Source organism: Megalobrama amblycephala, unplaced genomic scaffold (assembly GCF_018812025.1).
Source record: "Megalobrama amblycephala isolate DHTTF-2021 unplaced genomic scaffold, ASM1881202v1 scaffold373, whole genome shotgun sequence".
Taxonomy (NCBI): domain Eukaryota; kingdom Metazoa; phylum Chordata; class Actinopteri; order Cypriniformes; family Xenocyprididae; genus Megalobrama; species Megalobrama amblycephala.
This window is the reverse complement of record NW_025953350.1, coordinates 135,082-160,337: the sequence shown is the minus strand read 5'-3', so window position 1 is coordinate 160,337 and position 25,256 is coordinate 135,082. Positions and strand designations below refer to the sequence as shown.

General features: G+C 36.8%; 1 protein-coding gene across 1 annotated transcript in view; it reads left to right on the top strand.

The window, feature by feature from the left end:
- The first annotated feature begins 6,652 nt into the window (after window positions 1-6,652).
- The window catches only part of LOC125261225 (DNA polymerase zeta catalytic subunit-like), an 83,089-nt gene continuing 64,485 nt past the window's right edge, over window positions 6,653-25,256 (top strand). The window contains exon 1 of the mRNA XM_048179841.1: window positions 6,653-7,237. Within this exon, the coding sequence (XP_048035798.1) occupies window positions 7,099-7,237 (139 nt within the window). The 5' untranslated portion in view covers window positions 6,653-7,098. The remainder of the gene's footprint in view (window positions 7,238-25,256) is intronic.

The window sequence follows — 25,256 nt, the reverse complement described above, 5'->3', positions numbered from 1 at the left end:
TATAAGGCATTTTTCATTTCCAGCCTTCATGAACAATTATATATCATTTAAATGTTAAAAACATTATTAATAGTAGTTATTAAGATTGATGTGGATTGAAATTGGTAAAATGTGTTTGGAAAAAAAATATGATCAGAAAGTTAGCTTGCCTAATAATTCTGCACACAGTGTATATATATAATTTTTCCCCCTCACTTAAGAGATGCAAATGAAGAAAGTTCTTTAAGCAACAATTACCTGAAAAAATATGTTCTTTTTGTCATTTTGGTTTTGATAATCCATTGCAAATAAAATTGACAATTTTTGTTCCTCCACTTTTCAGACCAAAGTTGCACCTCTGGCAACATTTATCAAACCTATGCACTTAAACTGTAATGCTTATGATTTAATAAATGATCTTACAAAAGGCACTCCTTTATTTGACAAATGCAGTTCAGTGAAACCCTCATGGCTAATGCTGTTGAAATGGAGGTCGAGGGGTCTATGAAGTGGTGACTCCAACTGGCAGAAGATTGAGAGGACAGACACAAGATAAGTGTTCCAAGTGTTCTTTGGGAGGCAGACACACTTTGTCAGTTTAAATCTTAAAGACCAATGAAGGGGTGGATTCTGGAATCCACTGCCGCTTCAATATATATCTTTCAAGTTATTAATCAACATTTATATTTCTGTTAAAATATTTGAATGACTTCTTCAATGTATGTTAAAGCATCTATTTTCCTCTGTACCTCTCACTGAGAGAAAAGAACATGTTATCAGTATGTTTTGGGAAAGTTTCCTGCTCAGAACAGAGCTCAGATCAACTTCAGCCTTGAAGAAGCTGTGAATCGTGTATGTGCGCTAAGTGTTCTGTGCAGGTCCCTTTGTACTGGACAACTGGCATTCTGCTTGAGACCAGCAGACACCATGTCATAACCCCAAAAGGACATCCGGTACCTAAATCCAGGGTCCCCCTTGTCATCACCGTGACAAAGGGAGATATGCTTCTTACTATCTGTCCACGTGCGGAAAATTTCTAATCTTGTCTATTTTTTCTTAGCCAATCAGAATCATTCAACCTGAAGTAATGACGTAGTTAGTTGACTCTGTTAGAGTATAGTTATTGAGAAAATGTGAATGTATGCAGAGCGGCCTACGAACTCCTTGGGAGACTTGAAGCTGGCTTCTGCTGATGAAACTGCAAACTATTCTTCATTAAATTTTTCTTCAATTTATTTTTTTAAAACTTTGACTCCGGGTCTTTATTCAACATATCTGGTTTCAAGGGTCCTAAACTGTTTATCCCCAATCACCAGTCTCTTTAAAAGGTTAGTTCACCCAAAAATGAAAAATTCTGTCATTAATTACTCACCCTCATGTTGTTCCTCACCCATAAGACCTTTGTTCATCTTTGGAACACAAAGTAATTTATTTTTGATAAAATCCGATGGCTCAGTGAGGCCTGCATTGCCAGCAAGATAACACTTTCAGATGCCCAGAAAGCTACTAAAGACATATTTAAAACAGTTTATGCGACTACAGTGGTTCAACCTTAAATGTTATGAAGCAACAAGGATACTTCATGAAGCGTCGAAGCTTTACAAATCTTTTGTTTCGAATCAGTGGTTCGGAGTGTGTATCAAACTGCCAAAGACACGCCCCCTAGCAGTGAACCATTGAAATATGAAAACCTTTACGTAACGAAGCCTCATTTACTGAAATCAAGTGACTTTGGCAGTTTGATACACGCTCAGAACCACTGATTTGAAACAAGAGATTCGTAAAGCTTCGAAGCTTCATGAAACAGTGTTTTGAAATCACCCATCACTAGATATTGTTGAATAAAGTTGTTATTTTGTTTTTTTGGTGCACAAAAAGTATTCTCGTAACTTCATAACATTAAAGGATTAGTTCACTTTTAAATAAACTTTTGCTGATAATTTACTCACTCCCATGTCATCCAAGATGTCCATGTCTTTCTTCAGTCGAAAAGAAATTAAGGTTTTTGATGAAAACATTCCAGGATTTTTCTCCATATAATGGACTTCAATGGGCACCAAACGGTTCAAGGTCCAAATGACAGTTTCAGTGCAGCTTCAATGGGCTTTAAACGATACCAGACGATGAATAAGGGTCTTATCTAGCGAAACGATTGGTCATTTAAAAAAATAAATAAAAAAGTTTCCGTTTTATAAGCACAAATGCTCACCTTGCTCTGTTCTGCGATGCGCGTTCATGACGTCACGTAATACACAATTACGTTGAAAGGGTCACGCTTGATGTAGGCGGAAGTACCGAGTCAGTAGCTGTGTCTCATTTAATTTAATTTAGAAGGCTGCATCCTCAAGAGGACGAATCCCGTGAAGCTGCTTTATTGTTGAAATGAACTCTTTTAACAATTAATGAACTCAACACAGTTATTGATCAGAACTGAATCAACACTGAATTGACTTCAGCTGATCAATGATACTATTTTCTTTTTAGAGCTGCTTTACATCCAATTTTGTCCTCAGTTCACAAGGATTAATAATCTCTTCATTTATTTTGATCATAGGCCTTGCCTATGAACTCAGGTTTAGGACTTAAGGCAAAATAAATGTGAATAGGGCTCCATGTGTCGATCGAAGCAGATTCATAAAAATTGCTTCGATCAGTAACACTACAAAAAAAAACAGTAACACTACCATAGCCTGCATCACTACAGTACGTAAGTTAATTTGTCCCATTTATTAATTCTTTCATAAATTTATTAAACAGACTCATTTATTCATACATTGTGTAAGCATGACATGTGAAAGAGTATTTATATGGATTAATTATTTTTATTGCCTTTGTTTTTCATAGCACAAATTGATTTATTAAAGGTGCCATAGAATGCTTTTTCACTAAGGTGTCCCCTGAATGTGTCTGTGAAGTTTCAGCTCAAAATACCCCATAGATTTTTTTAAATTAATTTTTTTAACTGCCTATTTTGGGGCATCATTAAATATGCGCCGATTCAGCGTGCTTCCCCTTTACATTCTCCCGCTCCCCGCTCCCCGCCCCAAGCTCGCGACTCTATAATACGTTGCATAAACAAAGTGCACACAGCTAATATAAACATCAAAATGGATTTTTACAAAGTGTTCATCATGCAGCATACCCGATTATGTAAGTATGGTATTTATTTGGATGTTTACATTTGATTCTGAATGAGTTTGAGGCTATGCTCCGTGGCTAACGGGCTAAAGCTAACATTACACACTGTTGGAGAAATTTATAAAGAATGAAGTTGTGTTTATGAATTATACAGACTGCAAGTGTTTAATAATGAAAATAATGATGGCTCTTGTCTCCGTGAATACAGTAAGAAACTATGGTAACTTTAACCACATTTAACAGTACATTAGCAACATGCTAACGAAACATTTAGAAAGACAATTTACAAATATCACTAAAAATATCATGTGATTGTGGTGAAATACCGTTCATAGATATCTCTGCCCCGTGAGGAGTATTAATTGAGCGGTGTGTGTGTATATATATAAAGAGCTTCCACAGGCTAGTGTGAGATTGTGTCATCATTGCGTCATTGTTGCATCTGGGTTTCCGTTAGTCCGCCGCTCTATTCAAGGTAGGTGTTTGCTTGGCATGGCTATGGTTTAGCATTTGTATTGTTTGTTGACTGACTTTTCTGTGCAACTGATGTCTGTTCGTGGTTACTTTTATTACTGCTTAAGAGGGTTGGCTTCCCTGCGTTACTGCTATAGAATTCCTGTTTGAAAAGAAATCGCTTGAATGTACAACATTCAACCTTAATTTCTTTTCGACTGAAGAAAGAAAGACATGGACATCTTGGATGACATGGGAGTGAGTAAATTATCAGCAAAAGTTTATTTAAAAGTGAACTGTGCTGTGAGGGGCTGCTGCTCTCCTGCTAGGTATGTAAAGTGTATTTTTCATGTGCGTGCACGGAATGCTGATGAGTTTATTGGGTGTATGTGTGATGCGTTATTTTTCTGTTCAGTGAACTTTAAGGAATTGGTTTGCCAGATATCTAACCGGTAGTCCTGCTTGTTGGTATGTAAACCCACTTATGTCCCTATGCTCGTCCTGAAGGTATGTTATTTTAATGTAATTGTTTAATGTATTTTAGGCCTACAAATTGGGTGGGGTCTACCACTGCATGGCCTAGTCTCAACACTGCAGTTTTGCTTTATTTTGTTTTTTATTATTATTTTTGTTTTTGGGTTTGTTATATTTGATCTGCTTTTTTTGTTTGTTTTTATATTGTCATTGTGTGTTTTGGATTTATTCAGGTTTTTTTTTTTTTTTGGTTTAATAATCTTGTATTTGTACGGCTCTGTTCTTTGTTTAGTGTCATTTTTGTTTTTGATAGCCAAGTATATATATACATTTGAGCCCTTTAATATAATTTTTGTTTTCCTTTTGTAAAGATCAGTTAAATCTTTTGAATTGTGTTTGGTTTTGTTTATTGTGGTGAGACTCATAACCAGTGCTGTCCTGCCTTTGTATTTGGATTTTGTTGTTGTTGTTGTTGTTACTAACTTTTTTTTTCTTTCATCTCTTTGTAGGAGCCAGGGTGACCCGAAGTGGGCAGGCTGGCTATTCTTGGAGGGTGGAAATTCTCCTCTCCCAAAAGTGTGTGGTGTGGATTCCCTTGCAGTGGATTGCACTAAGTGTGTGTGCGCTTGTGAGATTTTGTGCACAGGGGATACTCAAGGGGGGCTGTTTGGAAGCCCACTGCTTAGCCTGCCCTACTCTGGGCGCACCCCAGCTCAGTGGCGAGAATTGTTGCTGTGTGGTGATTAATTTGTTCTCTATCCAAATATTAGCAGTCTGGAGTGGTTGGCTGCCACCAGCATTGCATTGCTATATGATTCCTTATTAAAACTATTTATTATGATCCAATAAAGTGTTTTTGTACATATCCATGTCTCATTGTTTGGTGATTGTGGGAAGAAAATCGAACTTGTGTGCCCTTAGTTGATATTTCCCCGGATGGTTAAGGTTGGGGTGGCATAGTCGCTACTTTGTATATATTTGAATACGAGAGTGCCCTCGTCGTGCCACATTTTATCATGGATCATGTCAGTTATTATTGCTCCATCTGCCATTTTTCACTGTTGTCTCTTATAACAATCAAGGATAAGGCAAAATAATAAGGATAACTAACAAGACGCTTCTAGCTTCGGGAGGGGGTTAAAGCCAAAATAACAAACAAAAGGAGTAAGCTAACTGGAGTAAGGGAGTCTGAATAACCTATCAAAACAAAACATCAAATGAACAACAAATATCTTACCTGACTGCCTCACTAACCAAAAACAGGGGAAAACAGGGGTTAGTAAAAACAAAAGGGCACCCACCTCCCTACTGCGTCTGCAACATTGATAATGGGGCAATTACACACTGCCACAACAGCAGATACAACAGGTGTCTCTTCAAGGAGCTTTCACAACAGCAAATACAACAGGTTTCTCTTAAAGAAGCTTTCACACCAGCAAATACAACAGGTTTCTCTTAAAGAAGCTTTCACAACAGCCAAGACAACAAAAGTTCTGGGAGGGAAGACAGGCCACACTCTCTCTGGGGAACAGCCAGCTCCCTCGGTGTAAATACAAGCTCCTCTCCATACTCTAACGAGGAACAGGTGGCATCAATTGGGCTCCTGTAAGAGGACAGGGAGGAACAGAGGAAATAGGGAAAAAACTACACTTCCCAGCAGGCTGTTGAGCATCAGAGAGACAGTGTCACATTCACAGAATTACAAAACAATAAACGATATACGTCCTGGGACGTAACACTTGCTTGCTTACCTACATAAAGTCTGTTGATTTTGCTGAGCACAGATCCAGACGTTAATACTGCCTTGTCTAATGCCTTGAACATGGGCTGGCATATGCATGAATTTGGGGGCGTACATATTAATGATCCCGACTGTTCCGTCATAGTCGGTGTTATATTGAGATTCGCCTGTTCTTTGTAGGTTTTTTAAACAAATGAGATTTACGTAAGGAGGAAACAATTGTGTTTGAGACTCGCTGTATGTCATTTCCATGTACCGAACTCTTGTTATTCAACTATGCCAAGGTAAATTCAATTTTCAATTCTATGGCACCTTTAAATGAAAATCAAAAAATGGCTGGGTCATATCAACACAAAGGCAGCTTTTACACCTTTTGACCACAAGATGTCGTTAGTGTGCACGGTGTTGAAAAGCTTCGCGTTTGGCACAGTTTGATAAACGCCTCAAACGCTTCAGAAAGCCTCAGTTTCCCATCACTAATATAAATGTCATTTATATAGATCAGTGAGATAAATGCAGCTATGCACACTCACACATAAAAAAATCCTCAAAACCAACAGGTAGTAGCACTAGTAGTAGTTTGGTTGGAACAACGTCAGATCATATAAACTGCCTCTCGCATCAGCATATCCGAGTAGATAATAAAATAAAAGCTGGCGTGGTCCGTCGTTTATTTTCATGTCGTCGGTGTCTGTTCGACCATTTTACGAACACATTTATAATTAATCTGAGGCTTTTAATGCGTTTTAACGTCCCTGATACTTCCGCCTAACACAAGCCAATCAGTGCGCTTATCTTCTTGTAAGCCAATCAGAAGGCGCATTGTATTTGGTCCGGACCAATAAGGGCAGAGACAGCGTGGAGCTTCCTTTCTCAGCAGAAGTGAAGTGAACTGGCTGACCCAGCTGCTAGTTGCAAGGAATGCTGCAGTGCACTCATAGACAGTGCACTATACGTGGATATGGGTTGGATGGGAATGATTACGGTTACCCAACAGTGTTGTGATCGTATTACAGAGTCGGGGGAGTGAACATTAGATTTTCTTTTAAATTGGAATACATGTTGTATTTGAAGAGTTTGGGTAGGAATTATAAGGTTGTGATCTTTGGGAATCATTTGCAACATAGGATTATCGAATGTTTGCGCTCCATGATTCTGGAAATCACGCGCTGTTCAAAGCCGCCTGGTTCACGCAGCTCTCTGCAGAAACACAAAACATCGGTGAACATTTAAGGAACAACTAGGATCGACTGCTACCGTTATCTTAATTTGTCAATAGCATCTCATGTTCGGTTCGGTTCTGCAGGACAACAATGTTTTCACTGAGGATCGTCACGGCGGATTATTACATGAGCAGCCCGATCAGAGAGCTGGACGTCTGTTATTCTGAATTCAGAGAGAACGATGTCAAGAAAGTGCCCGTGGTGCGGATCTTTGGGGCAACACCAGCAGGTATGCATGCATACATTTGTGTGTTCATGTTGCGTGAAAACTGTTAGTGACGTTATCGCCCGAGTCTTATATATCGCCTTATATATCGTTATCGTGTGTGTGTGTGTGTATATATATATATATATATATATATATATATATATATATATATATATATATATATATATATATATATATATATATGGAGTTATATGCAGTTTCTGGGCCTTTTTTTGTGCATGAAATAAGTGGGGAAGGAACACATTTCTTGGTGTTCTGGAGAGTATGCGCCATGTTGTCAACACGGTCTGACCGCCATGTGGACGTGTTTACTCCGACCATATACCTTAAAACCCAAACCCTATCTGTTGGCTATTCCTATGTTACATTTAGCACACAAACCAAAAACATGTATAATGAAAGCAGTAAATCGGTGTCGTGTCTGATTTTATAAATCATGTGACACTGACGGTCTTCGTTGTGGTTTAAGGAGAGAAAGACAGGTTGCAGGGAGAAAGACAGACAGGGTCATTGTTCTAGGGTCGTGATATTAAGTGTTTCTACAACATGCACGAGCATTTCTTGTTTCTTTACGGAGACGTTACTAATTGAAATGCTATACCCTATATTTCTTAAAGTCACCAATATATATGAACATGGACAAATGGACACTTTTTTTTTTGATGGAATTCTGCAGTGTTTATTAAAAATTATTTATCCATACACATCTTTTTTTTTTTTTTTTTTTTTTTAATAGATTAATGTGCCCTCGTAAACTTTAATTGAAATTATTTTCCCACCCTTTTTCCGATGACATGTTCACTGATGCAAGGGCCGGGCAACCTGTCACTCACATGAGCAGCAATAACAGAGGACACCGATCCAATCAATTCCCATTGGACAAAATCAAGCCCAGCATTACCCCATCCCCCATACCCCCCCCCCCCTTTTTTTTTTTTCCTTGTTTAAGAAGCCCCTTCAATTCATTTTATGTGACGTCACATCCTTATAGGAATGCCCACCTGGAGGGCAAAACAAGGCTTTCCTCCATTGCCCGCCAGACTTTTTAATTTATTTATTTTTTAATACTAGGTTTGTGTTAAGCACTGATGTAGAAAGACAGTGAAATTAAAAGACCAAATTCAGTATACACCTTATTGATGATGATGTTTGATGATAAGCGGCTTGTGCGCTCCACTAATATAGATCATTAGTGCGTGCGCTTTTGGTGTGAGGGTGAAAACTTGCGGGAATTACTAAAATTATGTACAATACAAGTACTATTTAACCGAAGCAAATGAGACGAGCGAGAGAAAAGATACGGGTGTGCATCACAGTTCGCCGTCGTAGAGCTGATGTTTTTGCTAGGGTTGCCAACTTATGGAAGGGAAAATATGGGACAATTGTGGTTCTTTATAGGAAAATAAGGGACACTCAAAATATTTGTACTGTACCACACAGTGTATGTCATTTCAGTATCTGCAGTTAAGTATGTGTATAAAAGATGTAGCCTATAAGGTTCTCAAACATAAACACATTTGGGTAATTGTGTCAAAATCAACCAAATTTCAGAAACTTTCCCTGCTCACTTTTTTTTTTTTTTATTTCATTTAAGTTATTTATTTATTTTTTCTGAAGAAAGACAAACATAAATTAAAGCTGCAAGCAGCGATGAAAGGGCCCTCTCACCCGGGGCCGCTGCTACCTGTTGGCCTTAGGAAAACCAGTAAATAGTGGGTGACATGCATGTAAGCGAGTAAAATGCAGGAGAAATATGGTAAAGTCATTCCGACGTGCCACTGAATATTGCCATCTAGATGTCTTTAGGCCAGGACTATTATCAAACGTGAAGTTTGGAGCAGATTGGACATTGTATGCCTCAGTTACAACAACTTCCTGTTTCGTGGCGTTAATCGCATACTTTAGCACTAAGCTAAGTGTTGCATGATTTAACGTGTTTTTAGCATGTTTGGTACTTCATGGCATATTTAAATGTAATTCTGGGAGTGAATTACAGTGCAAAGTAGGGATGCACCTAAATTATTATTATTTTTTTTTTTTTTTTTTTGTGGCCGATACAGATTTTAACAAACAATTACTGTCCGATACCGATATTTGTCACTTCCTCTCTTATTTGAAATTTTGTCATCAAAATGGTTAGTATTTTGATCATGTTTTAAATAAGCAAAGTTCAAAAACACCTGCATTAAAATATACTAGCAGGTTTATTGCTGCATAATCAAATAATTTTTAATGAACATGGATTGAATCCATTTAACATTCAGCATACCTACATGAAGACAACAGAACAAAGATAAATGTGAAATAAACAGTGCTTTTTAGGTAGGTTTAATAGTTTTCAGGTACAGAAATAAAGTAAACAAATGTAAAATAGCACTGCATATTGTTAACTGTATAAATTAAATGCATATTAATCCTTTATTGTAACAGACTTTATTGTGATTAATCTTCTAATTTGTTTTTGTATATGTTTTAATATTTTTTTGTAAGCCCTCTGGGGTCTGAGGATTTTTGGGGCCCTGAGAAGTTTTGACATGCCCTGACATTTGTGCTTTTTTCAGTTGTTCATAAACATATTAATGACAAAAGTTTCATTACACCATATTTAGCACAAACCAGGCTACTGTAGCAAATTAGCTCAAAATAAATATGAATAATTAATCATAACTAGTTATAATTAATTATTAATATTTTAATCAGTTAATAAAATTAACTTAATGTAATAAAATTAATATTACAATCAATTAACCTGTTGTTCAATGAACACACAGTGTTAATTGTTTATTAATTCTAAGAAATGTTCATTTCCAGGTTATGGGAAATAACAATCTTATTCTACTAAAAGCCTGTAGTCAGGACCGACATGAATAGGGACTCCCGTATATGAGCGCAAAACACGGACAACCTTACGTGTGACATGAACAAGACTTTATTAACTAGACTAAATACTTAAACTACTCTAACATTCACACACATACATGCATACAGTTTACCAAGAGAGAGAGGGCTAAAGCAGAGTACAGGAAGCAAGAGGTTACAGCATTGTTGTACATTTCAGCAGATCAACAGCCTTGAGCAAACCATCAGTTTAGTTTTAACAGGCCCTTCTTTCAAAGGGGTAAGGATACTCAATGTATCCGATAATGAGACTGAGTTTGATACTTGCATGTCTCTCCAAGTTGAATTAAAACTGTCCTGATGCAATTTGTGGAGGCTCCCGTTGAATCTTTGCTGATATTGTCTTGATGAAAGAGAACCAGTTGGATTCAGAGGATCTTTGGTGAATGGAAGGTCTAGGCCGAGGCCTGGCACAAGCTTGGGGTTCCTTAGAAGCTCCTAGCTTCTTACAGCATCATCTTGACATCAGCATTTGTCAGTAAAAAAAGAAGAAGAGGAGGACGAGCAGGAAGAGAGGGGGTTCCTTGTGATCAGTGAATATAAGGGGTGAAGATGTCACACCCTCTTGAGGTGTCTGAGCCAATAAGGAGTTCCCCTTTCAGAGGGAAGTTTTACGAGTCTTTGTTCTGTAGCAAGATATTAGCATAAGACACTGGATTGGATGAATGAGAGAATAACCTTCTAGCTTCCTATAATTCTAACATGTCACAGAGTTAGTAACATGTAACATAAATTACCAAATAGGAAATTAAAGTTGGAGTCCGTAGATACCAAACATGCTGCCAATGTGATCTCAGTTAACTATACATTTGCAACTATGGAACATTAATACCAAAATAGTTCAAAAGAGAGAATTAATACATAGAATAAAGCCTATAAAAGGGAAAGTCATGAGATGGGAAAATTGGATACATGTTTATACATTTCCCAAGTGGTTATATAGAGAATACATAGGATTAAGAGAGTTTATTTGTCCTTCTCAGGAAGAATGAGTCACTAGTCTCTCCAGAATTCTTCTGGATCATAAAAGTACCATATAACTGTAACAGGACACCTAGGTTGGCCTGTGTGCTAGCAACATTGGGATGCTGGTTACAGTTTTAGGGGGATGAGTTCAGAGAACTTTGATAGTGAGAGTGAGTTTATGGGTAATTCATTAAATACAATGAATAATTGTGTGGCTGATTGGTCCAGACGTTACACTACAATAATATGTGAGGAACATGTATGTACATGTTTGTGTTTTTTTTTTTTTTTTTTTTTTTTTTTTTTTTTTTTGAAGGAATAACATTTATGCGTGGTTATTGAAAAAACAAAAAACTTAAGTCACTGAAATAAGGCCAAAAAAATATATTAAATCTGTGTCCACATGACTTCGGGGTATTGGAGGTTGTAAACTAGAGTTTTTGTTTCAAAATGATGTAAAAATTAGCCTGCCTACTCGTTCATATATAACAATACATTTATTTACATTTTGTAAGACACTTTTTGTCAGGAAACACAGTATGCATGGAGGCGTGAATCATCATGAATAAGAGAAGACAAAGAACCTGAAGAACCTGAGAAGACAAAAGATTTGCATAATGACCTGCATATTAATGAGCTCTTTCAGTCAGGCAGGCTATGTGAAAAAACCTTCTGTGATCATGCTGATAACAGGATTAATGTCCACTCTTGACAAAAAAAAACATTTTTGTGATCTCATGCACGTATTATTGCACATCATGTGAAGAAAATTTTGTATAGGCCTATGTTAAATTACAGTACCAGTCAAGATTGGACACATTACTATGTTTTTTAAAGAAGTCTCAAGTCTCTAACCAAATAATGGTTTTCTATTGTAATATACTTTAAAATATAATGTATTTCTGTGATGCAAAGCATCTGAACATTCCTACCTCTATGGCATTTCATATGGGCTACTATATGTTATATTATATAGCCTAAATGTTAATGTGCAGTTGACAAACTATACATCATTAAGATCTAAGACTCAAGCTTCACATTTTGATCTCTGTTTTACTCTTAAAATCTTATATTGACCGTAACTTCTTAATATGCTTAAAAGCATGCACGTTTGGAGAAATATTAATGGATTCTCATATGTTTGTCAATTTTCTATACAGAGTAATATTTATTCAATATTTATTGTCATCACTATGAGCGTTGGATACTGTGTTTTCAATTCATACTTGCAGCCGGAGGGCGCTCTGTGCACATTTAGTCCACAAATGCCTCCTAAAGAAGAACAGGCCATGTGACATTCCAGGAACTAACAGATCACTAACCATGTTTTTAACATACACCCTTTTCAAGACAATAAATAGTCCATTCAGAAACCGAGAAATTTGACACTTTAAGGTAAGGAGGCTGATCTCTCAGGTTGACGCGCGAGCTGGCTTGACTGAAGTTTTCGTGAGGATTTATAGTTTATGGACTGTTTTGATTTCGGTAATTACATCTTGAAAGGCAAAAGCATTGATGGCATCTATAAAAGAGATATCTGATATAGAAACGAAAGTGATATTGCCTCACCCAGTGGAGGACGCACGAGAGGAGATCTGTGCGTTTAATTGGTATGTGTATTCTGTAATACTTAATTTACAATGCTTATCAGTGGCGTGCACTTTGATCGTGAAAGTGAAAGTGCCTTTTGCGGTCGCATCGCGGTGCTCCAGTGTTCCCGATGTGAACGTGAGCTCCAGTCCATTACAATTTAGAGCGGTTAAGGCCCACTTCATTTCCCGCGTTCCGTTCAGTCTCACGCGAGCCTTTCAGAGAAACTCCTTTGCCCATGAGTGCGGAAAGACCATGGGAAAGACAGGTTCGGCGCATGCATATGTGCACCGTCCGTTGTCATAACAGTGGCGCGTCCGTGGCGGCCTGACAAATTCTTATGTTTCACCATGAAACATGGGTTTGGCTTGATTGACAGACGCTAACGTTCGGGCATGATTTATGTACCATTGACCTATCCTAAAACGTTAGCATGCTGTGATCGATGGTTTGGAGATCGCGTGTTTCTCCGTTCGAGAGCGCATTTCCTGTTCACATCCATGACAAAACAGCTGATTATTTACGAACGGATCGCTTACAGAAACATGAAAATGGTCTCATTTGAAAGAAAATATCTTAAGCTAAAAGATGATATAGTGTGACTAATTGAAGCAGCCCTTATCAAAAGTGCGGGGGTCGACTTCTATCTTTTCAAAACTGCGGGGGTCCTGACCCCCCTGTCCCCCGTGCCAATGGCGCCCCTGTGTGTGAAATCCACATTCAAACCAAAATATCTGACTTCCTGTTGGTCGGAGCTAATGACTGTAAATTAGAAAGTTATCCAGCTTAATGAAAAGAATACGTGTACCGAGTTTGGTGACTGTAGTTTAAACTAACCCCCCACTTTTGTCAAAAGATGGTGCTATAGAGGCCCTCCTCCCCACCTGTTTCTACGGTTTTGCCCATGTCTACTGGTTGACATCTCGAGTTTCATGCAATTTGAAGCATGCCAAGCATCTCAAAAGCATCCAAAATGAAAATTAAAGTTTGATGCATTGCCATTGCAACAGTGTTTGAGTAATCACAATTCTTTTCAAAGGTCTACATTCACCGTGTCTTGACATTATTCTGATGAAGTTTGAAGCAAATTGGGTAAAAATAAGAGGGTGATCTCAAAGCATTTTTAAAGTGACAAACTTCCTGCTGCCAATTGGTGGCACTATAACTTTGACTATAATTTTGACTCACAATAGTCACATCCATGATCAGCATCCTATAATGAACACACAGGTGAAGTTTCATAAAAAGCAATCAATGTATGCAGACGTTATAACACATTTCCTGTTTCCCTTTTCTTGCCATAAATTCGTTGCCTCGCCATGGCCAAACCGTTCGAGATATCAAAAATACGCTGGCAATTTAGCATCCTCAACGTCTTGACTTCAAGCTGACCAAGTTTGGTGGTGATCGGATTAGTCTAGGAGGAATATATCAAATTCCAGAGCATGCGTTTTCCAATCAACCAATAATAGCCGAATTCCTGTTGACGTATAACTTAGAGCATGAAAGTTGGACCAAGTATATGGACCAAGTTTTTAGACACCATTCAAGGGGGCGCTGTTGAGCCCCCCTGCCAAGCCCAGGTACCAGCTTCTGCCCGGCCCTGATGGCCGATGATTCGGACCCGTGTGCAAAATTTCTAGCGTTTTTGAGCACATTAAGGGCCCCAAAAAACCCCAAAACATAAAAAAAATTATAAATATAGCTGCAAGCAGCAACGACGGGCCAAAGCCCGGTGGCACCGGCACCACAGTGGCTTCAGGGCAACTGTGCACGGCAGGCAATGTGCATTTAAAACGGTTACACATAACAGGACTGTCAAATTCACACCACATTTACTGCAGCAGCTGATGCTCCTATGATCACAAACCACAACAGCCACATCCATGAAATCATTTAAAATTAGATGAATTTCATGTTATAGAATGTCATGGGTCGCTTTGAAATGAGTACAAAGTTTTCTTTTGCAGCTCAACATTTTCTAAGTCTATGTTAATCTAAGTCCAGTATTTGTCTTAAGGTTTTTATTATATATTTTTCTAAACCATTAAAAGTGTCACTGACCCCCCCCCCCCCCCAATATTTTAAACGATAAGAATAAAATCTATACTGTGACAGAAATTAGTACTTGATAATCTCTTAATATATAAATTTAAATGTAATACTAACCAAAACTATTTATAGCAAAATTATCATTCTCTCTTAAAAATATTATACATTCAGATGAATTTATTAAAGGTCTTTTATTAACAAAATTATTAAACTAATTATATAAAACTATATAGTCAGTGAACTACAAATGAACTGGTTCTTTGCCTTAATTTTTGCCTTAATTTTAAACAAATTTATAGAAGAGAAGGCCTAAGACATTTCCTATCCTATAATGCAGAGAGAGAGAGAGAGAGAGAGAGATCAGTAAGTTGCTTCAGAAGATTCAACACTTTAAATAAAAAATAAAGTCTATTAGTCTTTTATAATGTCTAAATATATGCATCCAAAAAATACTCACTGAATATAATTATACCTTTAAACAGTGTTTAAAAAGTTTTGTAAAAACTGTTGTTTTCTCAACAATGTTTAAAAATGGGTATTTGCTGCCCTCTAGTGCCTATTCTATATATGACATTTGAATATTATTTGAATTATTTCAACCAAAGAGCAATTATCTGCCTAATTTTAACTTGCACATACTTATTGAAATGAAAAATTGAATTAAAATGTGCTTATTTATATTATTTGTATTATTTTTATATTGAAATAAATTATGTATAATTCTGTGGTTAGTAACAAGTCTTTTCCTGTTTCCCTTTTTGTTCTTATATTAAACTGTTGCCATGGCAACACCCTTCAAGATATCCTATAATTGTTTGCATTTTAGCATCTTCAGTGTCTTATCATCATGTTCAGAAAGTTTGGTGGTGATTGCATGAATCCCCTAAGAGGAGTAGTTAAAATTTCAGAGCTTGTTTATTCAAAAATTCCACATTAGCGGATAATGGGGAGTGTGGACGTCCGCGAACCCTCCTGATGACGAAAATTACGCGATGCGAACGCCAAAAGTATACCTTGGTGTTAAGCCCATAATAGCTGGCCACCAATCCACCCAGGCCCATGTGCACGTGCATACCCAGAAGCTACGCCACTGTCCTGGTTGTATTCCTGCGTGCGTGTCAGCTGCAACTGTGACTCTTGATTCGGGTATGTGGCGACGATGTGTTACGTAACACGATGTGTTACGTAAAAGAGGATTGTCTCGGGGGGGGGGCCCCCCAGTGTTCGGGGCCCTGGGCTGCAGCCCATGTTGCCCATTAGGATAACGCGGCCCTGATCATAACATTTCAAAATCATCCCTTGTTGTCTAAAACAATAGTTATGACTGCTGCATATTTACACTTAAATCGATGCTAGTACTTTGCGCTTTACTTCAATGTATTGTACATTCGGTCTGCGCTGCCCAGTGCTTTAAGCAGCTTCACTAGATTTTTATAGCTGGTCAGTTAAATAAAACGGGCAGTTTGCCAAAGTTGTAGGCTAGGAGGTAGTTGTGTGCAAGCAGTTTTTATTATATTTCTTACTGTGGTATTGTAATTTCAGGGATGAAAAAAAATTACAGACATAAATGAAATGCGGGACACTTAAGTCTTGCGGGATGCGGCACAAAGCTCCCAATTTCGGGACTGTCCTGCAAAATGCTTAATGTAGGTTAAAAGGCTTAATGTATGAGATATTGGAGGACCAAATTCACTACAACTTATAAGCAGCCCATATGAACACAATTAATAACACGTTAATTCACTACACCTTATATATAAGCAGCCCACTATGAACACAATTTATAGCACGTTAAGCATTTTCCTAGAAAATAAAACACAGTTATGAAGAAAACGCTAATACATAAAGACACTGATATTAAATGACCAATAAAGATATTCAGACAAGCTGGTCAGGTCAAATATTAAGGCAACGCGCTTTCAACGTTCAGCGTTTTCCACTTGTAGAAAACCATTATAAACGCTTAAGATTATATTGTCCTTCCATTTTGTTTATGTTGCCATTATTGCAGATGCTGTTGATGACAAGGAAATGTGCGAGAAAATGTAGTTTCTCCCTGGTTGTTGTTTTAGTAGGATTAAGCTATGTAAAGTGTTAATGTCCCAGCGACGCGGCTGTAACGCATTGCTTTCAATGAGAATTGAGAAATATTTCATGTCAAACCTCCACTGAGGCAAAGGGCATGGGAATTTTGTCTTCATGAAAATCGCATATTGGTGTATAATTTTGTTATCATGTTGGTATATTTTCAATTTGAACAGCATAAAGTGACTTCTGATTCCAAAAAATTTCTCAATATAAAACAATACCTAACACCTAACAGAGCCAGACGAAAAAGTCAGTAATTTAGATGTTGTTTTGGTCTTTATTCACATAAAACAGAGTAAAAAGCAAAATGACGGGATTGAGACCATGAGCGGGAACTCGTATCATGTTGGAGCGCTAAACAAGAGGCTATAAGGTTTAGAAATTTAATGTTTAGCTTAAAATATATATGTACAAATAATAATAGTAATTTAACGAATGAAAATTAATCAATGTCATTTAAGCTGGCTCTTGAAGCGAGTCATTCTATTGATGCCAGAGGAAAAGGCACTAGAGGGTGCTTTAGCGTCTGTGTGTATGACGCAAAACACTGGAAATTAAATTTAGCATTTTTACATATTAAATAAGTTGTATATCATTTGTTATTTTTAATAAAATATTAATCTCACATAAAGAAAATTGGCTTGTATCTGCTAATTCTATTCATCAGTGTTAAAATAAAAAACAAAGAAATCGCATTTTCCATATTTAATTTCTGGTTTAAAAAAGGAAAAACGAATGGACACAAAAGTACACGGACCTGATTGGTCAACCAAACATTAAACGGTGCCATCATAGTCCTTTGCTGTGATGGATTTAACGTGTTTATTGCAACTACATTTAATCTCTTTTAAATTTATTTAATCTTAATCTCTATCTCTTTCTCATCAAACAGCCAGACTAACGAATGGCTTGAGACAAAAATCGAGGCAGAGCCTGTAGAGGCTTTCTTCTGTGTGTCCATAAATTCGGCAATTTACGCATGTTTAGCTCAGAAATATTATTATCTCAGATATAATAATTTACTTCGCACCTGCACTCACAACTACCTAATAACCAACACCTTTGACACACTGCCTGTTTTATTATTGCTGACCACCATCGTAGTTTGTTCACAGCACATCTATTAGAGTTCTATTATGATTTTTATTCAGCCAACAGAAGGATATCATATTGCCGTTATCTCACAGAATGTTTCAGTGATTGACTTTAATGAAATATGAATTTGACAACGATTTTAAGGTGAACTTGTTTGAGTTATATGAATAAAACCCTGAAATAAGACTTTGTACAATAAACCAGAGATGAAAGGTTTTCTGCCCGAAAAATGCTTATTGTGGCTTAATGTAGGTGATATTGGAGGAGCAAATTCACTACACCTTATAAGCAGCCCACTATGAACACAATTAATAACACGTTAAGCATTTTCCTAGAAAATAAAACCCAGGTATAAAGAAAACGCATAATGCATTGACACTGATATTAAATGACCAATAAAGATATGCAGACAAGCAGGTCAGGCCGAATATGAAGACGACACGCTTTCAACATTCAGCGTTTTCCACTTATAGAAAACCATTATAAATACTTACACTTATGACATGCTGTTGATGACAAGAAAATGTGCAAGAAAATAGTTTTTCCCTGGTTGTTGTTTTAGTAGGATTAAGCCACGTAAAGCGCTAATGTCCAGCGACACGGCTGTAATGCGTTGCTTTCAATGAGAATTGAGAAATATTTCATATCAAACCTCCACTGAGGCAAAGGGCATGGAAATTTTGTCATCATGAAAATCACATATTGGTGTATAATTTTGTCATCATAACAAATGTTGGTATATTTTCAATTTAAACAGCATAGCATAGCTAAGTAAGTGACTCCTAATCCCAAACAATTTCACAATATAAAACGCCTAACAGAGCCAGACGAAAAAGTCACAGTAATTTTTAGATGTCGTTTTGGCCTTTATTCCTTTATACATGCAGGCTCTTGAAGCGAGTCATTCTATTGACGATAGGGGAAAAGGCACTAGAGGGTGCTTTAGCGTCTGTGTGTATGACGCAACACTGGAAATTAAATTTAGCATTTTTACATATTAAGAAACAAGTTTTATATCATTTATATTATTTTTCAGAAAATATTAATCTTGCATAAAGAAAAATAGCCTGTATCTGCTAATTCATCAATGTTAAAATAAAAAACAAAGAAACCGCATTTTCCATATTTCATTTCTGGTTTAAAAAACGAAAAAGGAATGGACGCAAAAGTACACGGACCTTGAAAGTAGGTCCGTGTAACGCTTCACAATTCAGTTTTCAGAGCATACAATACATATGCAAAAATAAAAAACGTTTTTTTGCATAATCTGTTAGTTGAGATCATGAAGAAGCCTTTCCGTGTTTGAGATGGCAGTATTGGTATATTTAAAAGCGTACATTTTGAGGTTGAAATCGGCTTGTTTTTCGGAGATTCTAGCACGCAGTAGGGGCGTGTCATGTCTGTGTGTATTTCCATACTGTGAAGCATGGCTACTTATTATGCAGTGCTCTGGCCGGCTCTAGCTGATATCAAAATTCAATGAAGAACCGTGGCCGTTACACCGAAAATGTTTTGAAGTACTTCTTCGACAAGCCGGATGCTTATGAACAAGCGCTCACTGATTCTGAAGACGATCTGAGCGACGATGAAAGCGGCATAATAAGACATTATCTCTCGGGTAACGCGCCAGCGCATTTTGCAGGATTTTTTTCACATTGCAGCAAAACAGACTTAAAATACTCCGTCATTTTTTGTCATAGAGACATAAGTAATATATCAATTGAAACTATAGAATGTCTTCTTTTATTTGTGTACACTCAGAGTAAAAACAAAATGTTGTGCTTTTTGAAAAATAAAGAAAACTAACATGATGCGTGATTTCTCGTCTCCCTCTGAACGAAGTCCAATCTGATAGTTCTCAGATAATGAACTGTAATTTGGTGAATACTAATCACAAAAAAATTATACTTATTTCTGAAAAAAACGTTGAAATGTCAAGTTTTAAATCATGTAAATCAAATCGAAAACAAATATTCTCTGTTTATGTAATCTGTATGAAAAAAGAGCCTTGTCAGAAGTCTGTGATTCAGCTCATTATCCGCTAATGCGGCCACGCCCACGGAGCCAGCGCTATTCAGACGCAAATTCAGTCAATACATGCAGACATCATTTCAATCGTGTATTTATTGCCTTGAAAAGTGTTTTGAATAGCCATAGTTAGCGATCTCTGGCCTCTGTTAGTTCAGTTAGTTCCTGGATTGCCTATTCTTCTTTAGCAGGCATTTGTGGACTAAAGGTGTACAGAGCGCCCTCCGGCTGCAAGTATGAATTAAAAACACCAGCGCTCATAGTGATAAAAAATATTGAAGAAATATTACTCTTCTGTATAGAAAATTGACATAAACATATGAGAATCCATCAATATTTCTCCAAATGTACATGCTTTTAATCTAAAAGCCTATATGAAATACCATAGAGGTAACATTGTTCAGACACTTTGCATCACAGAAATACATTAGGCTATATTTTAAAGTATATAATACCATTATTTTAAATTGTAATTATTTTACAGTATTGCTGTTTTTTCTATATGTTTGATAAACACCATCACAGAGGGTTTTTTCACAGCCTACCTGACTGAAAGGCCTCATTATTATGCAAGTCATTTCAGGTCATTATTATGTGATTCTTTTGTCTTCTCAGGTGAGAAAATTTCATTTCATGATTATAGTGACCAAAATGATCACGGTTATCATAGAATCCTGTTCAAAAAGTCCTAATGCTACACAATGAAATCAATTCACCAAGTTTTATGTGGAAAACTAGCAAATAACAAATAAAATTAGCATCAATATGTACTTTTTCTTTACATAAACATTAAAATAATAACATTAAAAATGATGGGCAGATTTTAAAGGAGTGTCTTGCAACATGTTATCTACAATGCACAAATTCAAATAGAGTTTTGTAAGCAGAGTGTCGTCACTCTGCTGCAGAATTTCAACGGCATCAATATCGATTCCATGTGACAATATTAGATCTAAAGTATGATTACAACAATGAGTGGGTCCTGACGCGTGTTGTCTAACACCAATGGAGTTTAGAATGTCTGTAAATGCCAATCCCAATGAGTCTTTTTATTATCTACATGGATATTAAAATCACCAACAACAAGGACTTTATCTGCAGCTAATACTAATTCTGATAGAAAATCAGCAAATTCTTTGATAAAGTCTGTATGGTGTCCTGGTGGCCTGTCTACAGTAGCCAGCACAAATGTCAACTTACATAATGTTACGTAAAGCACCATCACTTCGAAGGAATTATATTTGAAAGACTTCTGGCTGATACTGTAAATATTACTATAAATTACAGCAACACCTCCCCCTTTGCCTTTCTGACGAGGATTGTGTCGATAATCATAACCTTGAGGACTAGACTCATTTAAAGTAATGTAATCGTCCGGTTTTAGCCAGGTTTCTGTCAAACACAGCACATCTAGATTATTGTCTGTGATAATATAGTTTACAATAAGTGCTTTTGAAGAAAGTGATCTAATATTTAACAATCCAAGCTTTATCATTTGTTTATCATTTTTATCTCTTTTTTTTTTTTTATTTGTTGAACATCAATTAAATTTTTACCATTGAATGGGTTTTGGAAGTTTTTTGTTTTTACTAATTTGGGGTACAGACACAGTCTCTATGTGATAATATCTAGGTGTAAGAGTTTCTATGTGTTGGGATTTATCTGACTTCTGTAACGTGAGGCAGCTAGCAGATGGTCGGTTTAGCCAGTCTGTCTGCTTCCTGTCCTGGGCCCCAGTTTGTCATGTTTCAGCTCTAAGACTATGTGCCATATTACTAGAGAGAAGAGCAGCACCATCCCGGGACGCATGAATACCATCTCTTTTCAACAGGTCATTGTTAGTTAGAAGTTTTTGAAGCATCTAAAATACATTTTGGTCCAAAAATAACAAAAACTATGACTTTATTCAGCATTGTATTCTCTTCCGGGTCTGTTGTTCATCCGGGTTCACGACTCGGGTTCAGTGAACCACCGCGCACTGCTGACGTGTTATCTGGTGCGCCAGAGTTTCGTTTACAGTCTGAGGGAGATGCACGCTGTATTCAAGCTATTTTTTAAAAAATGGTGTCTATTCAAGCTATTTTTTAAAATGGTGCGCAAGCATGCATGTCGCGGATGTCCTAATCGCCAAAAACAACGACGTAAAAGTGCATTACCAACGCCGACAGATGAAAGGATTCAGTGGAATCGATTCAGTGGAAAGGATTCCGGAAGAGAATACGATGCTGAATAAAGTTGCATTTATTATTATTTTTGGACCAAAATCTATATAAGATGCTTCAAAAACTTCTAACTAACCCACTGATGTCACATGGACTACTTTTGATGATGTTTTTATTCAATGGAGGGCCTGAAAGCTCTCGGACTAAATCTAAAATATCTTAAACTGTGTTCCGAAGATGAACGGAGGTCTTACGGGTTTGGAATGACATGAGGGTGAGTCATTAATGACATAATTTTCATTTTTGGGTGAACTAACCAGGGTTCTAAATTAACTTTTTTGATCACCAGCCAATGTGGCTGGTAACGTTCTAAAGTTACCAGCCAATCAGAATTTCCACTAGAGATGTTCCAATACCCCTTTTCCATTCCCGATACCGATTCCGATACCTGAGCTCAGGGTATCGGCCGATACAGAGTACCGATCCGATACCTGGGTGTGTATCTGTGTGTGTGTGTGTGTATATATATATATATATATATATATATATATATATATATATATATACACACTACTAGCCCTGTATGAATTGATAGAATTATTTATGGTGTGCTTCAGACTTATCCCTTAATAAAACAAGAACAAAAACATACAGTGAACTAGAGTATTTTTATTATCTGACATAAATTTGTCAGTTATATTATTTATTTATTTTAAGTGAAAAAGAACTTCAAATGCAGCCACAAATCTAACACTGTAAACTGAAAAAGGTATATTAGTTTTCACAATATAACTTATAAAAACAGTGCAACAAATAAATCTAGTAATATAATTAGGCTATATAATAAAATAATCTCTTTAAAACTTGAAGTCCAGAAACAATTTTGTTAAATAAAAATCTCACGTTTTCGACGACTGACAGCAGCTGGTCATCCAGAACAATAAACCCGACAATTTTGTCGGTTATCTTTATTTGTCTTTTGAAAACTTTTCTCTTTGTTTGAATGAAGCTGGCACGCCTCATCCTTCTCCATCTTAAGCGCGTCAAACGCCCGAATTGCTCAATTCGCACCGCGTCATTCACGCGAATCGCGCCGCAGGGAGTCAATTCGCGTCTTTGCATTGACTTAACATGTAAATCACTCGCGCTTATCGCTTCATTCACGTCTGGTGTGAACGCACCTTTATGTAACCATCGTGTTGCGCGGGGGTGACGCGTCTTCAAATGCTTTATTAAGTTATTTGTGTTAAAGTTGCCAATACTTGTGCCACTCGAAATTGCAGCATTGCATATGAGACATATCGCCGTTTTACTGGTCTGAAATACTGCCAAACAGCAGACATACTGCTAGCGCGTTTTCACTTCTCCGCTGCTCTAAACAGTGGTTGCTTGTGGCAACACAGCACAACTTCCTGTGTTTGCATTCTGAGCCGCGAAGAAGAATTGATTTCCGATTTGCTGCGTTAAGCAAAGATAGCGGGCACAACTAGGTATTGTTTAAGAAAATGGTATCGGATCGGTACGTGAGTTTAAATACTCGCCGATACCGATGCCAGAAATTTTTGTGGTATCGGTGGTATTTCCGATACTAGTATCGGATTCGGAACAACCCTAATTTCCACTAGCCAAATCTTCATTTTCTTTTTTTTTCCCGGTGACAATTCACCAAATAAGAGAAATTATGAGTGCCACTGAATGCATTTGATCATTTTTATTAACATTGTTGGCATGAAAAACACATATAAAGTACAATGCATACAACAAAATATGCACAGAAAGTGCAAACATTTCATCTATCTATCATTTGAATCACATCATGGTCCTTTACAGCCTCAACTTTAAAATTATTAGTTCCCACCACGAAATTGCTCGTTTTGTTTTTTCTTTCACGTACATGCTAAGGTGACCAGATTTCTGAAATGGACATTTCCTATTTGAGTGGTCAAAATATAAACGAAATCTCATTTGTTATTAACTATTAATAAAAAAAAGGGGACAATACATTTTTGAATGTTTTTGTTTTTTAATTGTTCACTGTAAACCCTAATAAGTTGAGACTACTTTAATTTTATTATTAGGACTTTTGGTCTGGTTTTAATACAGTTCACCAAAAAACAATAACACTGTTAACCAAGCCTAACTAAAAAAGTATTACACTATTTTGAAAAATCACATTACAAAATTAAAACAACATAAATATGAGATAAGATAAATAAAATGGCATTTAACAAATATTTTTAACATTTATTATTGAATTTAATATTTTCATTTTCATGAGCTGTTTATAGGCTACTGTAAAGAAATTACAACTTTTTAAACGTTTAACTATTTTTAACTATTATTCTGCATTTTAGACTCATTTAAGGCACTAAGTAAGTTGCAAGTGTATTATTATTTTATTATAATTGTTTTATTTAATCATATCTGAGTGTACCTTCACCTCGTGATACAGTTAAGACGTGTGTGGAAATTGCTGCTTTGTGACTGAGGACGTTTAAATTGTCCAAAACAATCCCGCACCTTGTTTAAGCTCTGTTATAAAACACATAACCGTATTACTTTAATTTAACATGAATAGTATGTTACTACCTTAAAAGTTGAAACCAATAGCGATGTTTCTTTTGATAATCGATGATAATGGCACTCTGCTGTGGTCCAGGTTCTTCATGAAGTAGCGGCGCGCGTGCGACCAAGTGTAGCAGTGACAGTGTAGCTGCACAGCCCCCTCTGTTGGTGAATATAATCACTACACGATTGCTCCGATAACCAACAGGCTGCTGTATGTTGGTCGGGCTTTTTTGCAATGTATTTGCGGGTTATTTTGAACGAGCTATAAAACGGGGGCATCACCGGCCAAACTGGCTAGTAAGTTTTTATTAACACCCGCCAAAATGAATTTTAATCCGCATTTGGCGGGTTGGCGGATGTTAATTTAGAACCCTGGAACTAACCCTTTAACGCCTGGTTTTAGTTTTTCATTTTTGCATTTGCATTGTATAGTCTGAAAATGTACCTTGTTGATGCTTTTACACTTTTAAATGTCCTTTTAATGTTCGTTGGTTGAAGTTTGAGTAGAATAATGTCATCTCATTGTACCCAGTTAAAAAAAAAACGTATTATTGCATTCATAGAGCAAGCCT